Below are 19710 nucleotides of genomic sequence, written 5' to 3' on the forward strand. Positions count from 1 at the left end.
GGAGATCTCCAAAGGATCCCTTTCTTGGATTCTCTGAACAAAGGCACTGGCCACAAATGAAGTCAAGAGAAATAATAATTATCAAAAATTATTTCTCCTGAAGCCATGTGCTTCTGCCCCTCCAATGGCACCTGTTCTTTCTTCACATTTTCTGGTCTAATTTCTCTGTAGGAGCTTGACAGTTGATAAGCACATGAAGGGGTAACTTACACAGATCACAGAAAGAATAATCCATGACCAGAGTCTGCCTCTGATTTCATCCAAAGTCAAAGGTAAACTGTCGTTTAAGGAAAGGTGGACAGTCCTTGTTTCAGCCTGTGTCCACTGGACAAAGCAAAATGCTGTCTCTCAAGAGTCTAGATCACCAATCAAATTTTTGATTCAACAGATCATTATTGAGTTTCTACTGTATATAAAGTCCAATGCTGAACTTTTATACTCTGTCAGTACTGCAGAGCAAAGCAATTTGAGCTAGTTTGCTCTGCAGCAGTGTGACCCTCTGAGTTCTTCCTGCAAAAATAAAAATTGCGAACAGAATATGTTCGCCAAACCAAACAGTTTGATTTTTCAAATTAAGGTTGCAACTCTGATGTTTAGAAAACCTTGTCTGGGTATATGGAAAGAACTTCTGAAATAAAAAAACTCACTGATGGACAATATATGGAGAAAGCAAGATCTCACTTCAGGAACGTTGATTCTCCTAATGGTCAGAATACAAGTAATTGCTATAAATTTAAACTAGTTGATACTGCAAATTATAATGGGGCAAATTTGAATAAATTCCTTTTCATTTAACTTTGGAGACATTTTACATTTACTTTGGAGACATGAGGTTTAGTTTTCCATTCTTTGTAATTCTGGACTTCCCCCAAAAATCTCTCCCTCATTTTATGCTCCTGGCAATATTGAAGTAGCCCAATTCTTCCCCATCATTTACGTAAATGTGTCATTGTTTCTATCTAAATCTTAGTATATTGTAGCACTCTCACCATCCATTGTTCCAGACCCTACTGCTTGAAGTGACCCAGCTAAATCTCTTCAACAGGTCCCTCCTTACTCTCTGTGCTGTGGTATTGAAAAAAAAGCAGGTTCCTTGTCAGACCACAAGTCCATTGTTAGTCTTTCTTTTGCCAATTATTTGAAATCCAGGAAATACACCACCAGAATACTAGATTGGGAATCAGATAATACAGATACTGGTCTCAACATTGCTGTAAAATAGTTGTATCCTCTTGATCATATCAGTTTCTTTCCTTGGCATCAGTTTTCTTATTTGTAATGTAAACTGAGGGTGGGATGATCTTAAAGATCTCTCCTAATTGGTGTTCTATGATCTGTGAATTTTCTTTTATTCAAATAGTTAATGTTTTGAGTAGATCTCTAGAAATCTCAAACCAATTCAGCTTCTTATTTAAGGGCCTTTAGAATATTTCATGTATCATTGTTTCATTTGTCATCTTAGACTCATTATATCTTTCTTATCTTTTTCCCTTATGTTTCTTGAAGAAGCATGTTATAGAATGAAAGGATATTTCTTTAGTTTTGCACAAAATGCCTATGTGCCATCATTGTCTGAACATTTCACTATATTAAGGGATCCATGAGCTCCTAAGTGGTGCCTTTCACAGTTCTTGTCCTTACCCTCCTAGGATAGGACCTTCCTCTTGATATAATGAATGTCAATGTAGTACTGGGGTTATCTGCCTTCCTTTACTCTTGCCACAATACCAGCCCTCCTCCTTTTCTAATCTAATCATACATTTCCTGGGTGATATTTTATGAAACTTTTAGCACTCTAGCCATCATAGTTAGTATGCCACAGTTTCCTTAGAACCATTATGCAACATTCTTTAAGACCACTTTGGGGGTTTGTATTGGTATTGAAGACTATTGGTATTGAAAAAGTTGGGGGGGGGCTTGGTTATTGTTGCTGTTATGGAGGAACTTGGAATCAGTAACAGTACCAGTTTCCCAATATAATCTGGCTATCTCCTGCCTGTTAAATTCTGGGTTCAACTGCAATACCTGTTCAAGATATATATTCAGATGGACAAACTCAATAAGCTGCCCAATCAGTTGCATCTCATAGGCTAAATAATAAGCATTTCACACCTGTTTGTTTTATCTTGTGTGGATTGTTAAAATAAACGTCTTTAAATTGTCATAAGTATTAAGGCTTTGTAGTATCTGAGATTAGAAAGTGCACAAATGGCCAGAGACCAGAGAGTAGTATAGTTTAGTTGAAGTACATAGGCCTACAAATTGAACCTGGAAAAGTAAGATGACACCAGATTACAGGATCATTTTGAATGCCAGGGTAGGAATGATATTTGCATTACAGATACTGTAGCTATGAGACAAAGGAGAGTTTGGGACTTTGGAGTTTGGAGAGAAATGATCAAAATTAGTGTGAACACAATGCAAAGAATGAATTGCAGGAGGTCACGAAGAAAGGCAAGAAGTGAGGGTAAAAAAAAGTTATCAAAATAGCCTGTACTAGAGCAGTGGGATTTGAGCAGAGGGGACAATTGTGGAAGCTGTCATAGAAGTAGACTCAACAGTTAACCATAGTAAATCATTATAAATCTGGAGAGGTCAAAGGAGAGGGGGGGAGTCAAAAATAATGATAAAATGGGAAAGATTTTATTTAATTTCATATACAACCAATGTAGTGAGAAACTGATAGAGTTACTGTGCATTATGGCCTTGAAAGGAATAGTTTATGAGCAAAGGTGCTACTATGCCTCATTTTTTAGAATTTGGATAAAAATTCAGTACTTTCAATTGACTTGTAAATAGCATCAGAACAAAACATTTTAGATCTCAGTGTGTATCTACTTTGTGGGAATAGTGCTGTTCAAAGTGAATTGCTGAATGGCAAGTTCTGTGACCCTCTTATTGCCTCCTTCATTCATATAATCACAACAAACTAATGTCACCAATTATACTGTACATTAGTCTCCCAATGAGTTCTCCTTTGTGACTGGCTGGTAAGAGAGGATAAAGTTCTAGCCAAATTATTTTTTCACACAAAGACAGTATATAGATATTCTTGCAAATAAAGAAAACAGTTTAACAAAGCCTTCTTTGAGTAGGCTTGTTTTTTGCTTTGATTGAGGGAAAAGAGCTACCTGAGATTTATAAGTTCCATCTTTCAATTAAATAATTGGGGCAGGCAGTATTCCAGACACGGGGGCATGGTATCTTACATAATGTTATGAAACAATCTGGCTCAATTGAAGTTTGTTTGTAACAAGAAAGACACCAGGAAGAAAACAAAAGCCAGGCACAATAATTCCCTACATTGTAGTGTCTGAATTTTTCAACCTATTGTCTTCTTGCTAAGAAGTCTCTTCTTTCCTTTAGGTGGAAGCTGAGTTAATCGATAAACTGGATAGCTTGGTATCAGAAGGGAAAGGAGATGAGAACTACAGGGAACTCTTCAGCCTGCTGTAAGCCATATCAGCCCTCAGTCCCCTTGTAGGGTCAGGGTCATTCTCAACATCTTCCATCTGAAACACTCAGAAAACAGATAATAGTAGGAAAGCCTCCCTCTGAGTTAAGAGTAGGTATTCAGGCAACTAGGTATTTACATGATGAGTTAACAAGTCGCACTTTAATTCCATATTTATATTTCCTAATATATCATGTATCAATTTGATATTTTGTCTCCAAAGAGACCAATTTTTTTTCCTATTTTTACAAAAAAAAAAGCCTCTGTTATAAACAGAAAGAGATTCTTCTCCCTCCAGGTCATTTTCACACTATGGTTCTATATTTATGAGAGATCAGTTTAGAATGCAGTCTTTCTTATGGGTGCTGAGGAACTGTCAGCTGCTAAATAGTGATCACTTTCTGGTCACTAGAATGGACTAAGCATGAAGAAAGAGACATTTCTGGACATGACCAAGAAGGGGATTTGTTTTGTATATATTTTACAAGGGATTTCGTTTTTCTTTTGTATGTGGGGTGGGGGGAGGTGTGGGAGAGGAAATAGGAAATGGGGAAAGTGAAGGGAGAAAAGATAAATTCTTGGTAATTGAATTAAATTTAAAAAACAAAAAAAGACTGAACCCTGGGTTCTTCCTGGGTCTCTAGCCCAAGCTGTGCCATTAACTCACTGTTTAAACTTGAGTCTTTGGATTGGTCCTTTCCCCATCTCTGGGTCTCATGATATTCAAAATGTAAGACAGGCAATCAGACCACATGATTTCTATGGTTCCTCCCTCCTCCTAGCTTGAACATTCTAGGATTTTTATGACTTTCCCATTGGTCTCAGTGCTGTAGTAGGAAACATCCTACCAGGTAATGTGCTAAGAAAAAAAATAACTTATTTCCCTGAAGCTTCCCTCTAAGTGAGATTGTTTTTATTCTGCCAAAGAATGAAAAATAGAAAACAATTATAGCAAAAAAGTTCCCTCTCATGTCACTTGTGGTTTCAATCTTGAAGGTTTTCTTTACTTAGTGTTTTAATTACAAACCAGAAAGCCTTTTGCTTGAAGAAACAAATTTGCAAAAATTTCATTATTCTTTTTTGGACCAGACCTGTACTTTCAATGCTGCAAACTGTAAGGAATCCCCTTGCCAATGATGGTCTTAAAAGAGTTTCCTGGGACCCTAAAAGGTTAAGTGACTTGGTGAGGGTCTCAAAGGTTCTGTCAGAGGCAGATCTTAAATTGAATCTTTCTGTCTCTGAGATTAGCTGTCTAGCTAATTTTCCATTCACAATGTATTTAATTTCCCAAATTGCTGATTGAATCAATAATATGATAATAATTCAGTTGAAGATTCGAGAATTAGTAGTGATTTGTAAAAATTAGTACAGAGAGGACTTGGATTCCTGACAAGATTCTAGAATATACATCTAAACTAAGGAGTGGTTTGTTGTTTCCAGCAAAATGAGAAAAATCTTCCCAACAACCAACCCAGTGTCAGCAACTGCTGCTAGACAAGCCACTTTTCTCCTTTAGTAGACATTTCCCTAGTACCTTCTTGCCTGGTTCTCCAGACTGTAAAGGAGAGCAAACTCCTCAGAATTGTTTTTGTAAAGTAGTATCAATATTAATGTGGGATAGCTCTGAATATGTCTATCATTTTTCTTTATTCTCTCTCTCTTTCCCCCCTCTCTTCCCCACTTTCTCTGCCCAACTCAGTCCTCCCCTCTCTGTTCCCTCTCTTTCCCTCCTCCTCTCTCTTCTCCTACTTCTCCCTGTTTGTTCTTTCCTCTTTCTTTCCCATTTCTCCTCTCAATCTCTCTTCCCCACCATCACCTTCTCCCTTCTCTCCTTTCCCCTTTCCCTCATTTCTCTCCCCCTCCCTCTTCCTTCCTTCTCTCTCTCTCTCTCTCTCTCTCTCTCTCTCTCTCTCTCTCTCTCTCTCTCTCTCTCATTACCCCCTCTTTCTGCCTCTCTCCCTCTTTCTCTCATCTCCCATACTCTCACCATTTCTGTCTCTGTCTACTGTTCAGATCCACACTGTCACCCCTGGGTGTGCTCTGAGCCCATCTGTTCTAGGGCACAGCTCTTGTCCTTATAACCTTTTCTGGGGCAATGGGAGAGGACAGCGGATCTTCATTCTTTGCTAGCAGCTTAGTAACCTCCTTGTCTTTGCTTCCTGCTGCGTGGAGTAGAACTCAGCTGTTTGGGCCCTACCCGAGGTAAGGCTTCCATTTGGTGAGTCTGCTGTCTCCAAGAAACGGGTGCTCCCACTGTCTCTGCAGCTTCATAGCTATGTGTAATGAAGTCTCATAAGTTATATTTTTCTCTCCAACAGTCTACTAGAGAAAATTGAACAAGAAACATGGAGAGAAACAGGCCTCTCATTTGTCACTTCCGTCACCCGTCTCATGGAGCGTCTCCTAGACTACAGGTACTCTTCTTTGGCACAAGTCTGACCTTTAAAATGATGGCTAATGACCTTCTGAGAAAGAACTGTCTTTATCAGTTATGGAAATCACCGATCAGAATTTTGTTGCTGGCACACAAAACAAATCCTTTTAGGGATGATACAGAACCCAGGGAGGACTAAAATAACCTCTTAGATCTAGCAACACTTCATTTGGTCCTTGTGCAGTTGTGTCCCAGATAAAAAACAAATGGTAGGTCCCAAAAGAAATCATGAGGTGGGGAATGGGGACATTTTTAGCAGACTAGGATATTGATACTCTGGCTCTTTGAAAGAAACAAAAAAAAAAAACTGTGGGGCAAGGCAGCACTGTGAGGAAGAAGAGGAAAGGGGAAGAAGAAGAAGGAAAAGTAAAGCACTGTCCAGTAGGGCAAATTGAGCATGTTTCCCAAGTTCTTAGTTGCCTTGGCACATCTCAACTGGTGCAGAGTTATGGACTCAGAACAAGGAAGGCTTGAATTCCATTCTGTCTTCCCAGCATAAATCCTCTCACTTCTCCAAGCCTCCTTTTCTTGCCTTAAAGCCTTCTTGTTTGTTCTCTACCATGAGCAGCATGGTTTCCATGCTTTGGGATCCTAACAGGAAGAAGTTTCTAGGTCTTCACCTGGTGGGGGTATTTTTCCTTGAAATCTTCACCTTCTCTCATGTAGCAGGTAAGGTTTTAGCAAACAGCTCCCCAGAGCCCAAGAAGCCCCATGTGCTGCCATAATTTCTATCTCAGCAAGGCCCAGGTGATGGGAAAGAGGACCTGGGGGAGGCCAAAGGAAGAGGACAGTGGTTGCTGAAGATGAGAGACAAAGAGAGGAAATCCATCCTCCCGAGGAGTGGTGGCCTCCTTGCTGCTGCAGACACATGCAGAAGCAGAGGGGAGCGTTTCTCAGTAAGTGGACCCAGGAGACAAAGAGGGAGCTCTTGCAACCTGCACTGATTGCTGAAATGGGAAATGCCTTGGTTATTCAAGCAGGTGAAGAACACTTAGGGATAAACAAGTCTCTCCAATTCAAGTCAACAAATATTTATGAAGGCGCACTATTCTACATCCTGGGGAAACAAAGGGAAAGAGACCCCACGATCTCAACCCTCAAGGAATTTAAATTCTTATATTCATGCAACATGTACACAGATAAATGTACATAAACAGCGAAAGCTTTTACAAAAATAAGCTACAACTAGAATAAGAAAAAACTTGATTAACAGAAAATCTTCACCAAAAAATATTTGATAAAGACCTGAAAAACAAAAGAAACCTGATAAGTCATTTTCCTATGAATACCTTTTGACCCAGTGATACTGTTAAGAGAAATACATCCCATGGAGATAAAAGACAGAGAGAAAAATTCTAAACCTACAAAATATTTATAACAGCATTTTTTTTTAGGTTTTTGCAAGGCAAATGGGGTTAAGTGGCTTGCCCAAGGCCTCACAGCTAGGTAATTATTAAGTGTCTGAGACCGGATTTTTGAACCCAGGTACTCCTGACTCCAAGGCCGGTGCTTTATCCACTACACCACCTAGCCACCCCTATAGCAGCATTTTTGTGGTAGGAAAGAATGAAGAGTGAAATAAATGGAACTAACTGACCCCTTTTCACAATGGCTATAATAATGTAAAAGAAAACAACATTGAAAGAAACACATCAGAACTCTGATCGATGATTTGGTCTTGACGTTAGAGGATTAATAGTAGATTTCCCTTCCCTCAGGAGAAGGATGGCAGTCTGTAAGTGAAAAATGAGGCATGCATATACTGATTTTGTTGTTGTTGCTGTTGTTTGGGGGGGGGGGTTGCAAGGCAATTATTAAGTGTCTGAGGTCGAATTTGAACTCAGATCCTCCTGACTCCAGATCTGGTGCTCTATCCACTGTGCCACCTAGCTGCCCCCATGCAGATACTGTTAATTAGAAATGAGGATTTTGAAATTCAGTATACCAGAGGTAGAACAATTTTAGGTAATGGTGGTATCAAAGATCTGTGGATAAAATGAAGGATAAAAATCAGTCATGGGAATTGAGGAGGCTGCTGAACTGGGAGACCAAGCTTCTCACAAAGGCATCAGAATGATATATTAAAATGCCCAAAGATGAAGGAAGCATTTTAAGAAAGGAAGACTTTGGGTCAGATGCTAAACTCCTTAAGAAAGGAGAAAGAAAATCCTGAGGGCCAGTAGATGATCATAATAAGGATCTGAAGATGGATAGACTTGTAGTTCAGTTATTTTTAGTCATGTCCCTTTTACCTCATTTGGGGTTTTCTTAGCAAAGATACTGGAGCAGTTTGTCAACTCCTTCAGTTCATTTTACCTATGAGGAAACTGAGACATACACAGTTAAGTGGCTTGCTCAGGGTCACACAGCTAGGAAGTATCTGAGGTTGAATTTGAATTCAGGAAGATGAGTTCTCCTGACTCCAGGCCTAAACCCCAAAAGATGGATGAAGTGACCCTCAAAAAGGAAAGATTGTTGACCAGTGGTGGCAAAGGGGAAGTCTGTAAGTATCAGTGAAGACCTAGTCCTGTAGCAGTGGTGTAGACCATGGTTTGATATAAACCTTGCCTCAGATGTGGCATCTATAATATGGTGTCTCAGAATTATAAGTAGAATTACTAAGAACAGTCTTAGATACCAAGTTTTCCTTCCATTCAGTTGCATTTAGGTTCCTCCTAGCTCGGGGACCTTTCAACCAGACAGAAATTCCCCAGGCCATTTTTCCTAGCTCCCTTATTTCTTTCTCCTCTTTGCTTCTCAGTTTTCTGCTTCTCCAGCTCCCACAGAGTCAAATGTTTAAAGTGATAACCAAAGTGTCTGTCTCTACTCTCTGTTTCCCCAGGAATATTTGCTAGGGTGGACTTCCTGTCACTAAAAATACTATGCAGGAAATCATCGAGGTCTTTGCCATAAACAGTTCAATTCATCAAATACATATTCAAATGAGTACTGGTTGAAAAATGAAAACATGGTAACTGAAAGACATGGGTGTTTTCCCATAGCAGTCTGGGTATACAAACTGGGCATTTTCCAAAGAAATAGTAATAGGCCTTCATTGTAGCCTTCAGCAAAAATTTGTAGTTGGTGCCTTCAAAAGTCAATCTGACACAAGCACTTGTGAAGTATTTGTTGTGTCCCCAGTACTGTGCTAAACACTGGAGAGAAATACAGTCAAAAAGATAGTTCCTGCCTTCAAGTTGCTTACATTCTAATGAGAGAAGAAACTTATATTCGACTGGAGGAAGACAACCCAAAGGTGAAAGAGGTTAGGGCATGATGTCCAGATTTCAGCCTGGTAAGAAAAGAAGAAATAAGCACTAGTCCAGGTGCCTTCCCTAAAAGGAGGCTTGGGGAAGAGCCCTCCAATCAGAGGAAGGGGCTGCAGGGACCAAGGATACTTTGAGCTATGAATTATAGTATTGAAGTGATCTTCTGAGATGACGATTTTTCTGAGGCATTGATGGAAGAATCTAGATTGCATCCTAATAAGAAGCAAAAAGATTTTTGGTCTTATGAAGAAAAAAATCTTATTTTAGTCTTATAGAAATATAGATTTTCCTAAGGATTTCAAAGCACTTTCATCTCTATAATTGTACATCATTTGAGTAGCTGGATATTAGGGAGTGATCCTACTTCATGAATCATAGACCCAATGCTCAAAAAGAGTTCAAGTATCCCAGACAGTCAAGAACAGAAAGAGACAAATCTGGGCAAAGAACCCTGCTGAGTATCTAGGCTTAGGAATCTTAATCTTGGAGGCCTAAAAGCTCTAAGGAACCTTAGATTGAGAGGCCATTTACTCCAGCCCCAGTCTCTTTATAAGACAACAGCTAACCACCCATGAAAAATGCTCTTACCTTCTGAAAGAGAGGTGGTAGTCTCAGAGAGCAAAGTAAAACTGAGTTTTTAGACAAGGTCAGTGCTAGGATTTGTTTTGCTTAACTATTTGTTCCAGGAATCTAGTTTGTTTTTTTTTTCCATTGTGGAATGTGAGGGGAAAATGAAAGAGATTAAAAACAGATTTTAGTTCACTGAAAAAAATTTAGTGGGGAAGATAATACCTAACCCACTACAAACTAAGAAAAAAAAAGATTATATTTAAACCTTGTAGGGAAAAATCCTTACAGTTTTCCTCAAAAGAGACAACAATAACAGGAGAAAGTGACCTTGTAAAATTTGGATACTACTGTATCCTGCTGTTCTTGAAGGAGTATTATCTAGAACTATAGAACTATAAGAAGGAAAATTGGAAAGCATTGGCTAGTAAATACAAGGGCTCCTTGGCTATTCACAGATCTGGTAGACATCCCTGAGGGGAACTCTTTATTAACAGTGCAAATTAAACATCCAAGATGAAAAGGTCTGATTGTGGTCACATGGAAGATAGCACCTGGTAGAAATTTCAGGTTATTTCCAGAAAATATAATCCATTGATTGCCAACTTCTTTTGGCATGAGAGCCCTGGGTTCTTGCACCAAATCTGATAAAAGGACAAAATGGATGAGTCCCTGCATCACTCCAGAGAAGAGCACTTAGGGGCTGAAGATGAGCTAGCTTTCCTCAACAGAGGGATGGGGAATCTGATTCTTATGTTCAAAAGACACTGTAAAAAGTGAAGCACAGTGTTTTCTTGGTACAGTGAAGGCTTATGAGAGTGGCGTGTGAACACAGATGGTCTTACCTGACTGGAAATGGTAGCTGAAGAATGATTCCATCATTTCTGTGGTCAGTGATGGTTGAGAAAGGGAAGGATACCCATGGATGAATTGTCTCAATGTAACTAAACCTTGTTTGTTTATACCACATAGCAGAGTGCATACCTAAAATGCAGCTCAATATTGACATGTACTTAACAATGTGCCTTGAATATTGCTAATATATTTCTTCAGAAAAGTTGACTTCAAAGAACTTTCTTTATGTGCTCTCATGTATAATCATTCTAGGAGAGCGGGGGGGGGGGCAGTGGCAGGAAACTACTTCATAGAAAACTTGTGAGAAGGTGAGATTTAATGATGTGCCTAATGCTGCTAGGCTTAGTGGGCAAAATGCAGGGCCAGGACTCAGGAAGACTCGTCCTGAGTTCAAGTCCAGCCTGAGATACTTTCTAGCTTGTGACCCTAGACAAGTCACTTTAACCCAATTGCTTCAGTTTTCTTATCTGGAAAATGAATTGGAGACAGAAATGACAAACCACTCTAGTATCTCTGACCCCCTAAATGGGGTCAGAGAGTATGACATGACTAAAACAACTGAAAAATAATAAAAATGCTAAAAGACTATACACTGGGTAATTCCCCTTCCTAAACTGTTCAGCCTACAGTGTATTGTCAGCCATGATAAAGGAGAACCTTACTATACTTTAACTTCATTTTTACCCGAAAGTATAATTTTTCTAGAATTGCTATCAGAATGCTAAATCAATAAGGTGGGAACTTTAATTATTTCTCTTTCCCAGATAGTGACCAAAAAGAAGTCAATCTGAAGAAAGATAAACATGGAGGTCTGGGTCTTATTTACACTTGGTCATCAACATTTTAAATAATGGAGAATTGATCATATGTAACAAACTCTGTCCCAAGTAATCAGAGCAATTGTCACATCTATTGCTGAATCCTCCAAAAAAAGTGACATTCACCTTCATTCCCAGCCAGCTGGAATAAACATGACCTGAAAGATTACATGTCTACTGTGTGAAAGCTGCCATAGAGCCCTGGTGGTTTTAAGAAGTGCTTGGTGCCAACATAAGAGGTTGTCCCACACAAAGAGATTTTGAGTTAGCTCTCTCATTTTGCCAAGTCACTCTCTCTCCTGAGGATATACAGTACTTTCTTATTAGGAATTCTATCCTCTTCTTTCCTTTGCTCTCTGGATCCAAACCAACAAATACTGCACCACATCAGCTGGTGCTACAGCTCAACCTAGACTAGGAGAGAACAAGGTCCTACATTTACAGTTCACTGCCCTGTGGAGCTTGTGTAAAGACTGCTTATCTAGATACTATATGTTGATCAGGAAAATGCTATAGATATAGTTCACTTAGATTTTACTGAAGTCATCTGACCAGCCCACATTGTTCTTTTTCCATTCTTGTGGAGAAAATAGAGATTTATAACTGATTGAAACTAGGCTCAAAGAGCAATTAAGAATAGTTAGCTTTTGTCAGTGTTTACTTTGAAGATGGTCTCTGGTAGTGTACCTCAAGGATCCATGCCTGAGTATTTACCATTTAACATTTTTGCCAATAATAATGGTATAAATGGCACAGTTTCTCAAATTTGTAGGCACAAAGCCTGTAAGGGGAGGGGGGAGAGGGAGTAAAGGAGAGATAATTAACATATTAAGTGACAGTCAGGATCCCAAAAGATTTTGATTAGCAAGAGTATTGAACTTAATCTAAGAATGATTTGAAATTTAATAATGGTGCATATAAAGTCTTACATTTGGTTTCAACAGCAATCACTTCTCAATATGGGAAGGTGTAATTAGGAAACAGTTTTTCTGAAAAAGATTTTCAGGTTTGCCTGGCCTAGGAATTCAAGAGGAATCAATAATCTCCTAAAGCAGCCAAGAAAGCCAGTGGAGCTGCCTGAGGAGAGACCTCTGGTGCTGAGTAAAAGATATCTTAGCCCTACTGGGCTCAGCCCTGATGAGATATCTGGAGATTTTGTTCAGTTCAAGATGCTACATTTTAGGAATGATCCTAAAAAGCATCAGGAAGAGGATAGCCAGCATGTCCAAGGATCAGTCAAAGGAACTGGAGCTTCGAGAAGAGACATAGGGAGAAAATGACAGCTGCCTCGAGGCTTTGAGGGTCACTCATTCTTCATGGTTCTAGAAGGCAGGATACACAAGTAGCAAAGAAACCAATTTAGGTTCAAAGAAAGAGAAACCATCTAACAATTCAAAGGTGGAATGTACTTTCCTGGGAAGTAGGGAGTTCCCTCCCCATTGAGCTAGGTCTTCAAGCAAAAGTTGAACAGCCCCTTTGTTCTGGAATTTTGGAGATGATCTTGTTCAATATGGGTTAAGCTAGATGTCCTCTGAGGTCCTTTACATCTATGCAATTCCCTGACTCTACGACAATGCAGCAAGCAACTGTCAGACATGGTGTGGAGAGGACCTCCTCTTGTTTATCTTGGTTAGTCACAGTTGTTCCAGGATGTTGTGACTCCAAAGCTTAGCTTGGAAGATGTCCAGGCCTACTTAGGATGGCAAGAATCATGCTGCTCTGCACTGGAATCCATATAAAATGTTCTCCCCTACCATGCCCTATATTGATACAAAGCCAAGTCATTGTCCAGTCTCCTTCTTTGATTCCAAAACCAAGCCTAGTGTTTGTAGTCTCTACAGTCAGACCTTGTCCTACTTTCTCTCTTCCTAGAGCAGGACTTCTTCCTAAGAGGCTGCCATATTTTCTGAATCACAGAAAGGGTAGTGAGAACACTACTCAAATGGACTGAGAGACCCCTCTGGGCCCAAGCCAAGGTGAAGAAAAGACCCAATTATCAACAATTCCTTTAATTGCCTTGGACTGAACATAGCTCAAGAATTTTAGCCTTCAAGTGTATAGACCTGACTGAAAATCCCTTGACAATGTGAACATTTGTGTTTAGCGGTATTTCATGGATAAACAATAGAAGGGCAATTGCCCAGGAGACCTAACTAGCAGGGATTTGGTTGCAAAGGCATTGCTGTGGGCTTTATAATTTGCATATGCTCCTATTGACACTTATGAGCCATTGTCTGGTGTCCACTAATGATTCGGGCCTGTTTTTTTAGTTTAGATTCATCATACTACTGCAGAAAGCTCATTTGAGTTTTTCTTTCTAGGGACTGCATGAAAGGAGATGAAACTGAGAATAAGAAGATAGGCTGCACAGTCAATCTGATGGCAAGTAGATCAACACTTCTCCCCAATTCTGGATGAGTGTGCCTAGATTTCTCTCTTTCCTATTTCCAGCAGCATGGAACCATTGTATTTTGGGGACGAAAAAAGCAAAATATTTGCTGCTCATCTTAGAAGCAAAGGTGCCAAAAACAGACAACACTTTTCTCTGGGTGCACAGATGAGCAAAATGGCTTTCACCTGAGACAGATGAATTTTCCTTCTAGCCCTGCTCCTCTATATTCTTTGCCCCCCCTTATAGGGTCTGACTCATACCTGACCTCTCAGTGTGAATATTCCTCATTCAGGGTGAATACTGCCTAGGGTCAGCTCACACTGGACACAGGAGTGAGCCCAGGAACTAGCAGCTTGTCCCAGAAGTTCAGTGCTCTTCTTAATAATAATTTCATTTGCTTTTCCAGAACTTCTACAAATCTGAAATCAATAAAGAGGAAATGTATATTCGATACATTCACAAACTGTGTGATATGCATTTACAGGCCGAAAACTATACTGGTGAGTACTGGCTACCTCTCACTCCCTACTCCAGCAACAATGGAGGGGAAAACCCATGGACAACCCTTTAAATTGAGAGACTCCAGCCCTGAGAACACAGTAGAGCAAAATAGAGACTCAGCCACCAGAAAGGCTATAAAAGAACCAATGGTCCTTTCCTCACACTCTTCTCTTCCCCCCCTTCTTGGTATCCCAGCCATAAAATGTGTGTACATGAGCTTATATTAGTGACCAGGAAGAGAGGAAAGGGAAGTAGTATTGTGTAATAGAGCTAAAATCAAAACAGAACCAACATTCTTTCTCTCCCTAGACCTAGCACCACCAGCCTCTCTTCTCTACAGCCCCAACTTCTTGATCCCTATGTTACCTACTATTCATCTTCTTTGTTGCCGCACTCACTGTAACCCCATGAACATCCTCAATCATTGAATGCTTCAGTACTTCTTCTCTACTAAGTTCTGTAGGTCTGCCCTGAATTTCTGTGGGAGCGGCCAGTCTTTGTACTTAACCCCATCACAACTAAAGGAAGAGGAAAGTAAAACTGAGAGCTTGACATGATTACCATACAATCACAATTTTTATAGAAGCCTGTAACCTAATGTTTAAATATAATCTTAGCCCTTCTTGTGAAGATACTGCGTTTGATTCCAAGACCAAACCTAGTGTTTGTAGTCTCTACAGTCAGACCTCTTGTCCTACACAGATCCTGTGTTTAACTGATGGTAGTGAAGGCTACCCTGTTTTCTGAAATGCCAAGTGTATGGTTTTCTGTAAAATTTAAAGTTAAAATTATTGAAAAGTTGTTTAAAAGCCCTGGGAGCAGTTCTTTATCCCTGTTTGCACAGTGTAGCATAGCTTGATTTGTAATTATCTTTCAGGTCTCACCAATATGTTTTAATTCCTAGCCTCAAATCTACAAGAATAAATAATATCTTCTTCCCGGATTCTCTCAGAATCCACTGTGAGGGTCAGTGATCTCATTACCTAGTCATTATCCAAAATTTAAAGGATAGTCAGTGTACATTTTAGGTTGTCATTCCATGAACAGGAGAACAATTGGCCAGAATTGAAACCTAAAAACCTCCATTCTCTCCTAGGCTCTTAGGACAGTAAAGTGAGCTACTTTTTACAGTATTGAGAAAAGGCATTAAAAGGAGGCATTTATAACTTCTGCTTCAACAGAGAAAAGTAGTCAGCATGGATTGAGCTGTATAAAATGTTCTGGGACTGTGCAAAGGATACAAGAAACAGAGAGCCCATCATCCCTCTCACAGGGACAGAGCTGAGCCAACATGGATACTCTGAAGAAATGTGAGACAATAGAGAGAAAAAAGGGGGGTTAGCTTCCTCAGAGATAGTGACTAGAGGTAAAAGGGGAATTTTGACTGGTACTCTGAAGGTGAATGATTGAACAACTAAAATAATGGCCTGTAGACTGGGAAAGCAAGTTTGAATAGTGACTGAAAACATGAGTAGGGGAGTTTGGAAAAACTATCTTGCCAATATGAAACTTATCCAGAATGCTCAAATGAAATTGGAAGGGTTACATATTCAGATTGATTTAATAAGAATCCTGAACATGGACTCTAATTCAATATGACTTATCCCTTAGAATTTGGGGAACCACGTCATTCCATTGGTATTATTTTAAATAACTCTAATTTTCTCCTCCTGCAGTAAGATGGCACAGTGCCTCAGCACTGGGCATCATTGTTAACTCAGGCCACTTGGAACCAGGGACTCCCAGCATTGGGCAGTAAGCCCAATCACAAAATAGATAGACTCACATCCCTTCATTTGGATGCCATTTTTAAAACCAAACTATAAAGTCATAATGGAGAAAGAGTAATTTCCAAAACAGTAGCATTGGCTGAGTTTAGGATTTGAAAAGATTGACTGGCTCAGTAAAGATTAATGAAATACTTTATCAATCTTAAATCCCATTAGAGGATGAAAAAAATGGGAAGAAAGAATCTGCAAACAAATTAGGTAGAGAATTCAGGGGTGGCTAGGTGGCATAGTGGAGGGGTGGCTAGGTGGCGTAATGGATGAAGCACCAGCCCTGGAGTCAGGAGTACCTGGGTTCAAATCCGGTCTCAGACACTTAATAATAATTACCTAGCTGTGTGGCCTTGGGCAAGCCACTTAACCCCATTTGCCTTGTAAAAAAAAAAAAACCTAAAAAAAAAAGAATTCAAAGGAGAAGCTAGAGATGTGAGTGATATGTCTCCATATTCAAAGGTGAACCTCCATTTCACAGATCAACCTTTTAACAACAAATAGGAAAAAAATTTTCCTTTCCTGTTCAAAAACATTGGAGAAAAGAAGCTAGATGTTTTAGTAGTAAGGGTATAATTCAATTAGGCAAGTATCTTTTAAACATCTGCAATGTTCTACTAGTCACTGAGGATAGGACAGAAAGGAAAATCAGTTTTTCCCCTCAATGAGCTTCTATTCCAAAGAGGGATGCAACATGTAAACAGATAAGTCAACACAAGAAAAAAATAAGAAAGGAGAAAGGACTACCATTGTGTGGCGGCGGGGGTGCACAGAGAGCAAGAAAAAAGTCTTTCCCATAGGAGGTATCACTTGAGCTAAGTGGAACCTGCATAGAGTGCCAGACCTGAGTCAGCAAGACTAAATCTTCATGAGTTCAAATCTGACCTCGGACATTTACTAGTTGTATGACCCTGGGCAAGTCACATATTCCTGTTTGCCTCAGTTTCCTCATCCATAAAATGAGTGGAGAAAGAATTGGCAAATTATCTCAGCATCTTCCCAAGAAAACTCCAAATGGGTTCACAAAGAGTCAGACATGACTGAAAATCACTAATACCAGAGCTGAGCCTTCAAGGAAGCTAAAGATTCTTAGAAGTGAAGGAAATATATTTCAGACATTTTCAAAGGCACAAGGAAGGGGGAGAAATGCTGAGCTTGGGGATAGAAAGTAGGTCACTTTGACTAGAATATAAAATGCATGAAGGGGAGGAGTAGAAAGTGTCCAAAAGCAGATGAGTTAGATTGCGCAGAGCTTTGTAGAGGTAATAAGGAGCCACTGATGACTTTTACACAGGGCAATGATATAGAAAGACCTGTGCTTTAGAAGGATACTTTGGAATGAATTGGGGAAAGTGAAGCAGGAAGATGATAAAAGTAGGAAAACTGGAGAGAAGGCAAGAGATGAGGCAAACCTCAACTAAGGTAGTGACTTTGAATGTAGAGAAGGGGACAAATACAAGAGAAAGAGAGATGGGGAAATAAAGCTTAGTTTCTGAGTGGACATGGGCTTTGAGAGAGAGAGGAAGTGTTGAGGAATAGGTCTGAGAATGTAAACCTTGTTAACTACAAGGAGAGGGATACTCAAGTAGAATAGGGAAGTTTGAGGAAAGATGGGTTTAGGGAGAAGATAATGAGCTTTATTTTGGGACATGTTAAAGTTTGAGATCCTGAAAAACCATCCATTGGAGAAGTTTATCAGGCATTGTGGGCTAACTGGAGCTCAGGAAAGAGATTAAGCTTCAATATGTAGTTTTGAGAGTCATATAGAGGTGGTGGCTGCCCCCATGGGAGCTAATGAGATCATCAAGAGTGAAGAGGGGAGAAAAGGACCCAAGATAGAGGAAAATGAGGATCCAGCTAAGAAGATGAATAGAGAAGGGTCAAACAGGTAGGAGGAGAATCAGGAAAGAAGAGGGTCTCAAAAGGTAGATTGTGAGCCTGTGTCTGTTTAGTCATTCATCAGCAGGTCTCAAAGTGGAGAACCATCTACCAACAGTTTTTGTTGCTTGAATTAGCTATAAAGATTCATCAGTTGTTGTGAGAGCAAAGAGAAAATCATAGATGAGTTCAGTGAATCTTCAATTCTGACATCTGATGACATTTCACCATGTGTCAAATTGACCAAGCAACTTTTCTCTGGATCTCTCTTTTCCAGTATCCTTGTATCTCTATGTTGAATGAACATTTCTCAAATATGTTATAGTGAGGATTCCTTTTCAGGCACCGGTTATATGATTAAATTGTAGCTAGGGTTCCTTTCAAAATTAAAATTCTGAGTTCTGTGAGCTTTTTAAATGGAAAGGATTGGCAGTACAGGGTTTTCCTAATAAACTTATTCATTTTCCCTGGTTTGTAGATTTCTGATTATAACCTTGCCCAGAGCTCCATCATGTAATTTGGACTTCTCAATTGAGACATTTGAACTATCTAGCTGATCTTTTCACAGAGGCTGCATTTACCCTGCTTCTGTACTGTGAGTTGCTCCAGTGGGAAGACCGACCACTTCGGGAATTCCTGCATTACCCATCCCAAACTGAGTGGCAGCGAAAAGAGGGCTTGTGCCGAAAGATCATTCACTATTTCAATAAAGGGAAGGTATGTGATGTATCTAGTATTACTCCCCTAAGGACAAACACTCCCCTCTTCCTACCACGAACCTCCCTCTCTGTTACTAGTCTAGCTTTCAACCAGATTGAGAGAGAGAGTTGAGGTGGGGGTGAATTCATTATGAATTCTTTTTATCTTTGTGCCTGTATGTTTATGTATGTTTATGAATGTGGACACACACACACTAAGCAGACTTATCCCTAAAGTAAGAAATGTCAGGGACAATCAGAACCAACAGAGTCAGCCTTGAAAAAGAGAGTGTTAACCCCACAGAAAGCAATTAATGTGCTTTGATAATTGCTGATACTCTTTATACAATCTCTGCTTATATTTATTAGAGGCACCTTGAAAAGGTGATTTGATTTTCTAATCTGCCAGAGTAAATGTAAATGTGGCTACCCAAACTAATACATTTTAGGTGCAGGAAAACAAAATGAAGGTTGCCTCTTAACTGACATTTTCTTTAATCCCAGGCTGACATTTGTTCCAACCAGGTGCAATATTCTTTAATTTGGTTTATTAGACTCATCAAATGCACTTAGCTGGAATTAGAAGACTATGAACATAGTTGATTCAGCCTTCCAGAAAGCTTCCTGCTTCATTATTTGTCCTATCCCTCCTTTTGAGAGAGTGTTGCTAATTTGAATCTCTGTAGATGGCCAGGTTGGATGTGGGCCATAGGCTAAAGAAATTACTAGGTGCCTTTGGGAAACATTCTCTTCCCATTAAACTTTAAGCATATTTGTAAAATCAAAATAGAACAACCCAGGGAGCTGCAGTGGTTGGAAGCTTTGACTAAAATTAATGGAAATTTTTTTTAAAAAATAATACTATCATATAGAAAAAGGAATTTTTGAAGTTGAATCATTTTTTTTGCCAAAGTATTAAAAATAGAGGATGAATTCTTGGTGCTTCTGTCCACATAGTAGACTCTTCTGTGTTCCCAAAAAGCCCTTTAGGTTTGTATGGAATCTTTAGTATATATAATACAACCGATTAGCTAGATCACAAGAACTTTCTTGAAATTCAAATAGT

At 39.5% G+C, this 19710-nt stretch overlaps 1 protein-coding gene across 6 annotated transcripts in view; it reads left to right on the forward strand.

Moving 5' to 3' along the window:
- Positions 1 to 19710, forward strand: part of DOCK3 (dedicator of cytokinesis 3) — a 496213-nt gene that overhangs the window by 418368 nt on the left and 58135 nt on the right. For 5 of the 6 annotated variants that reach the window (XM_074198056.1, XM_074198051.1, XM_074198054.1 and 2 more), the window contains 6 exons: positions 3367 to 3452; positions 5630 to 5656; positions 5773 to 5868; positions 13719 to 13779; positions 14196 to 14289; positions 18515 to 18663. In XM_074198056.1, coding sequence (XP_074054157.1) covers positions 3367 to 3452; positions 5630 to 5656; positions 5773 to 5868; positions 13719 to 13779; positions 14196 to 14289; positions 18515 to 18663 — 513 coding nt within the window. The remainder of the gene's footprint in view (positions 1 to 3366; positions 3453 to 5629; positions 5657 to 5772; positions 5869 to 13718; positions 13780 to 14195; positions 14290 to 18514; positions 18664 to 19710) is intronic. The other variant, XM_074198053.1, reaches the window with a different exon arrangement.

This window comes from Macrotis lagotis, chromosome 8, assembly GCF_037893015.1.
Source record: "Macrotis lagotis isolate mMagLag1 chromosome 8, bilby.v1.9.chrom.fasta, whole genome shotgun sequence".
In the NCBI taxonomy this organism is placed as follows: domain Eukaryota; kingdom Metazoa; phylum Chordata; class Mammalia; order Peramelemorphia; family Peramelidae; genus Macrotis; species Macrotis lagotis.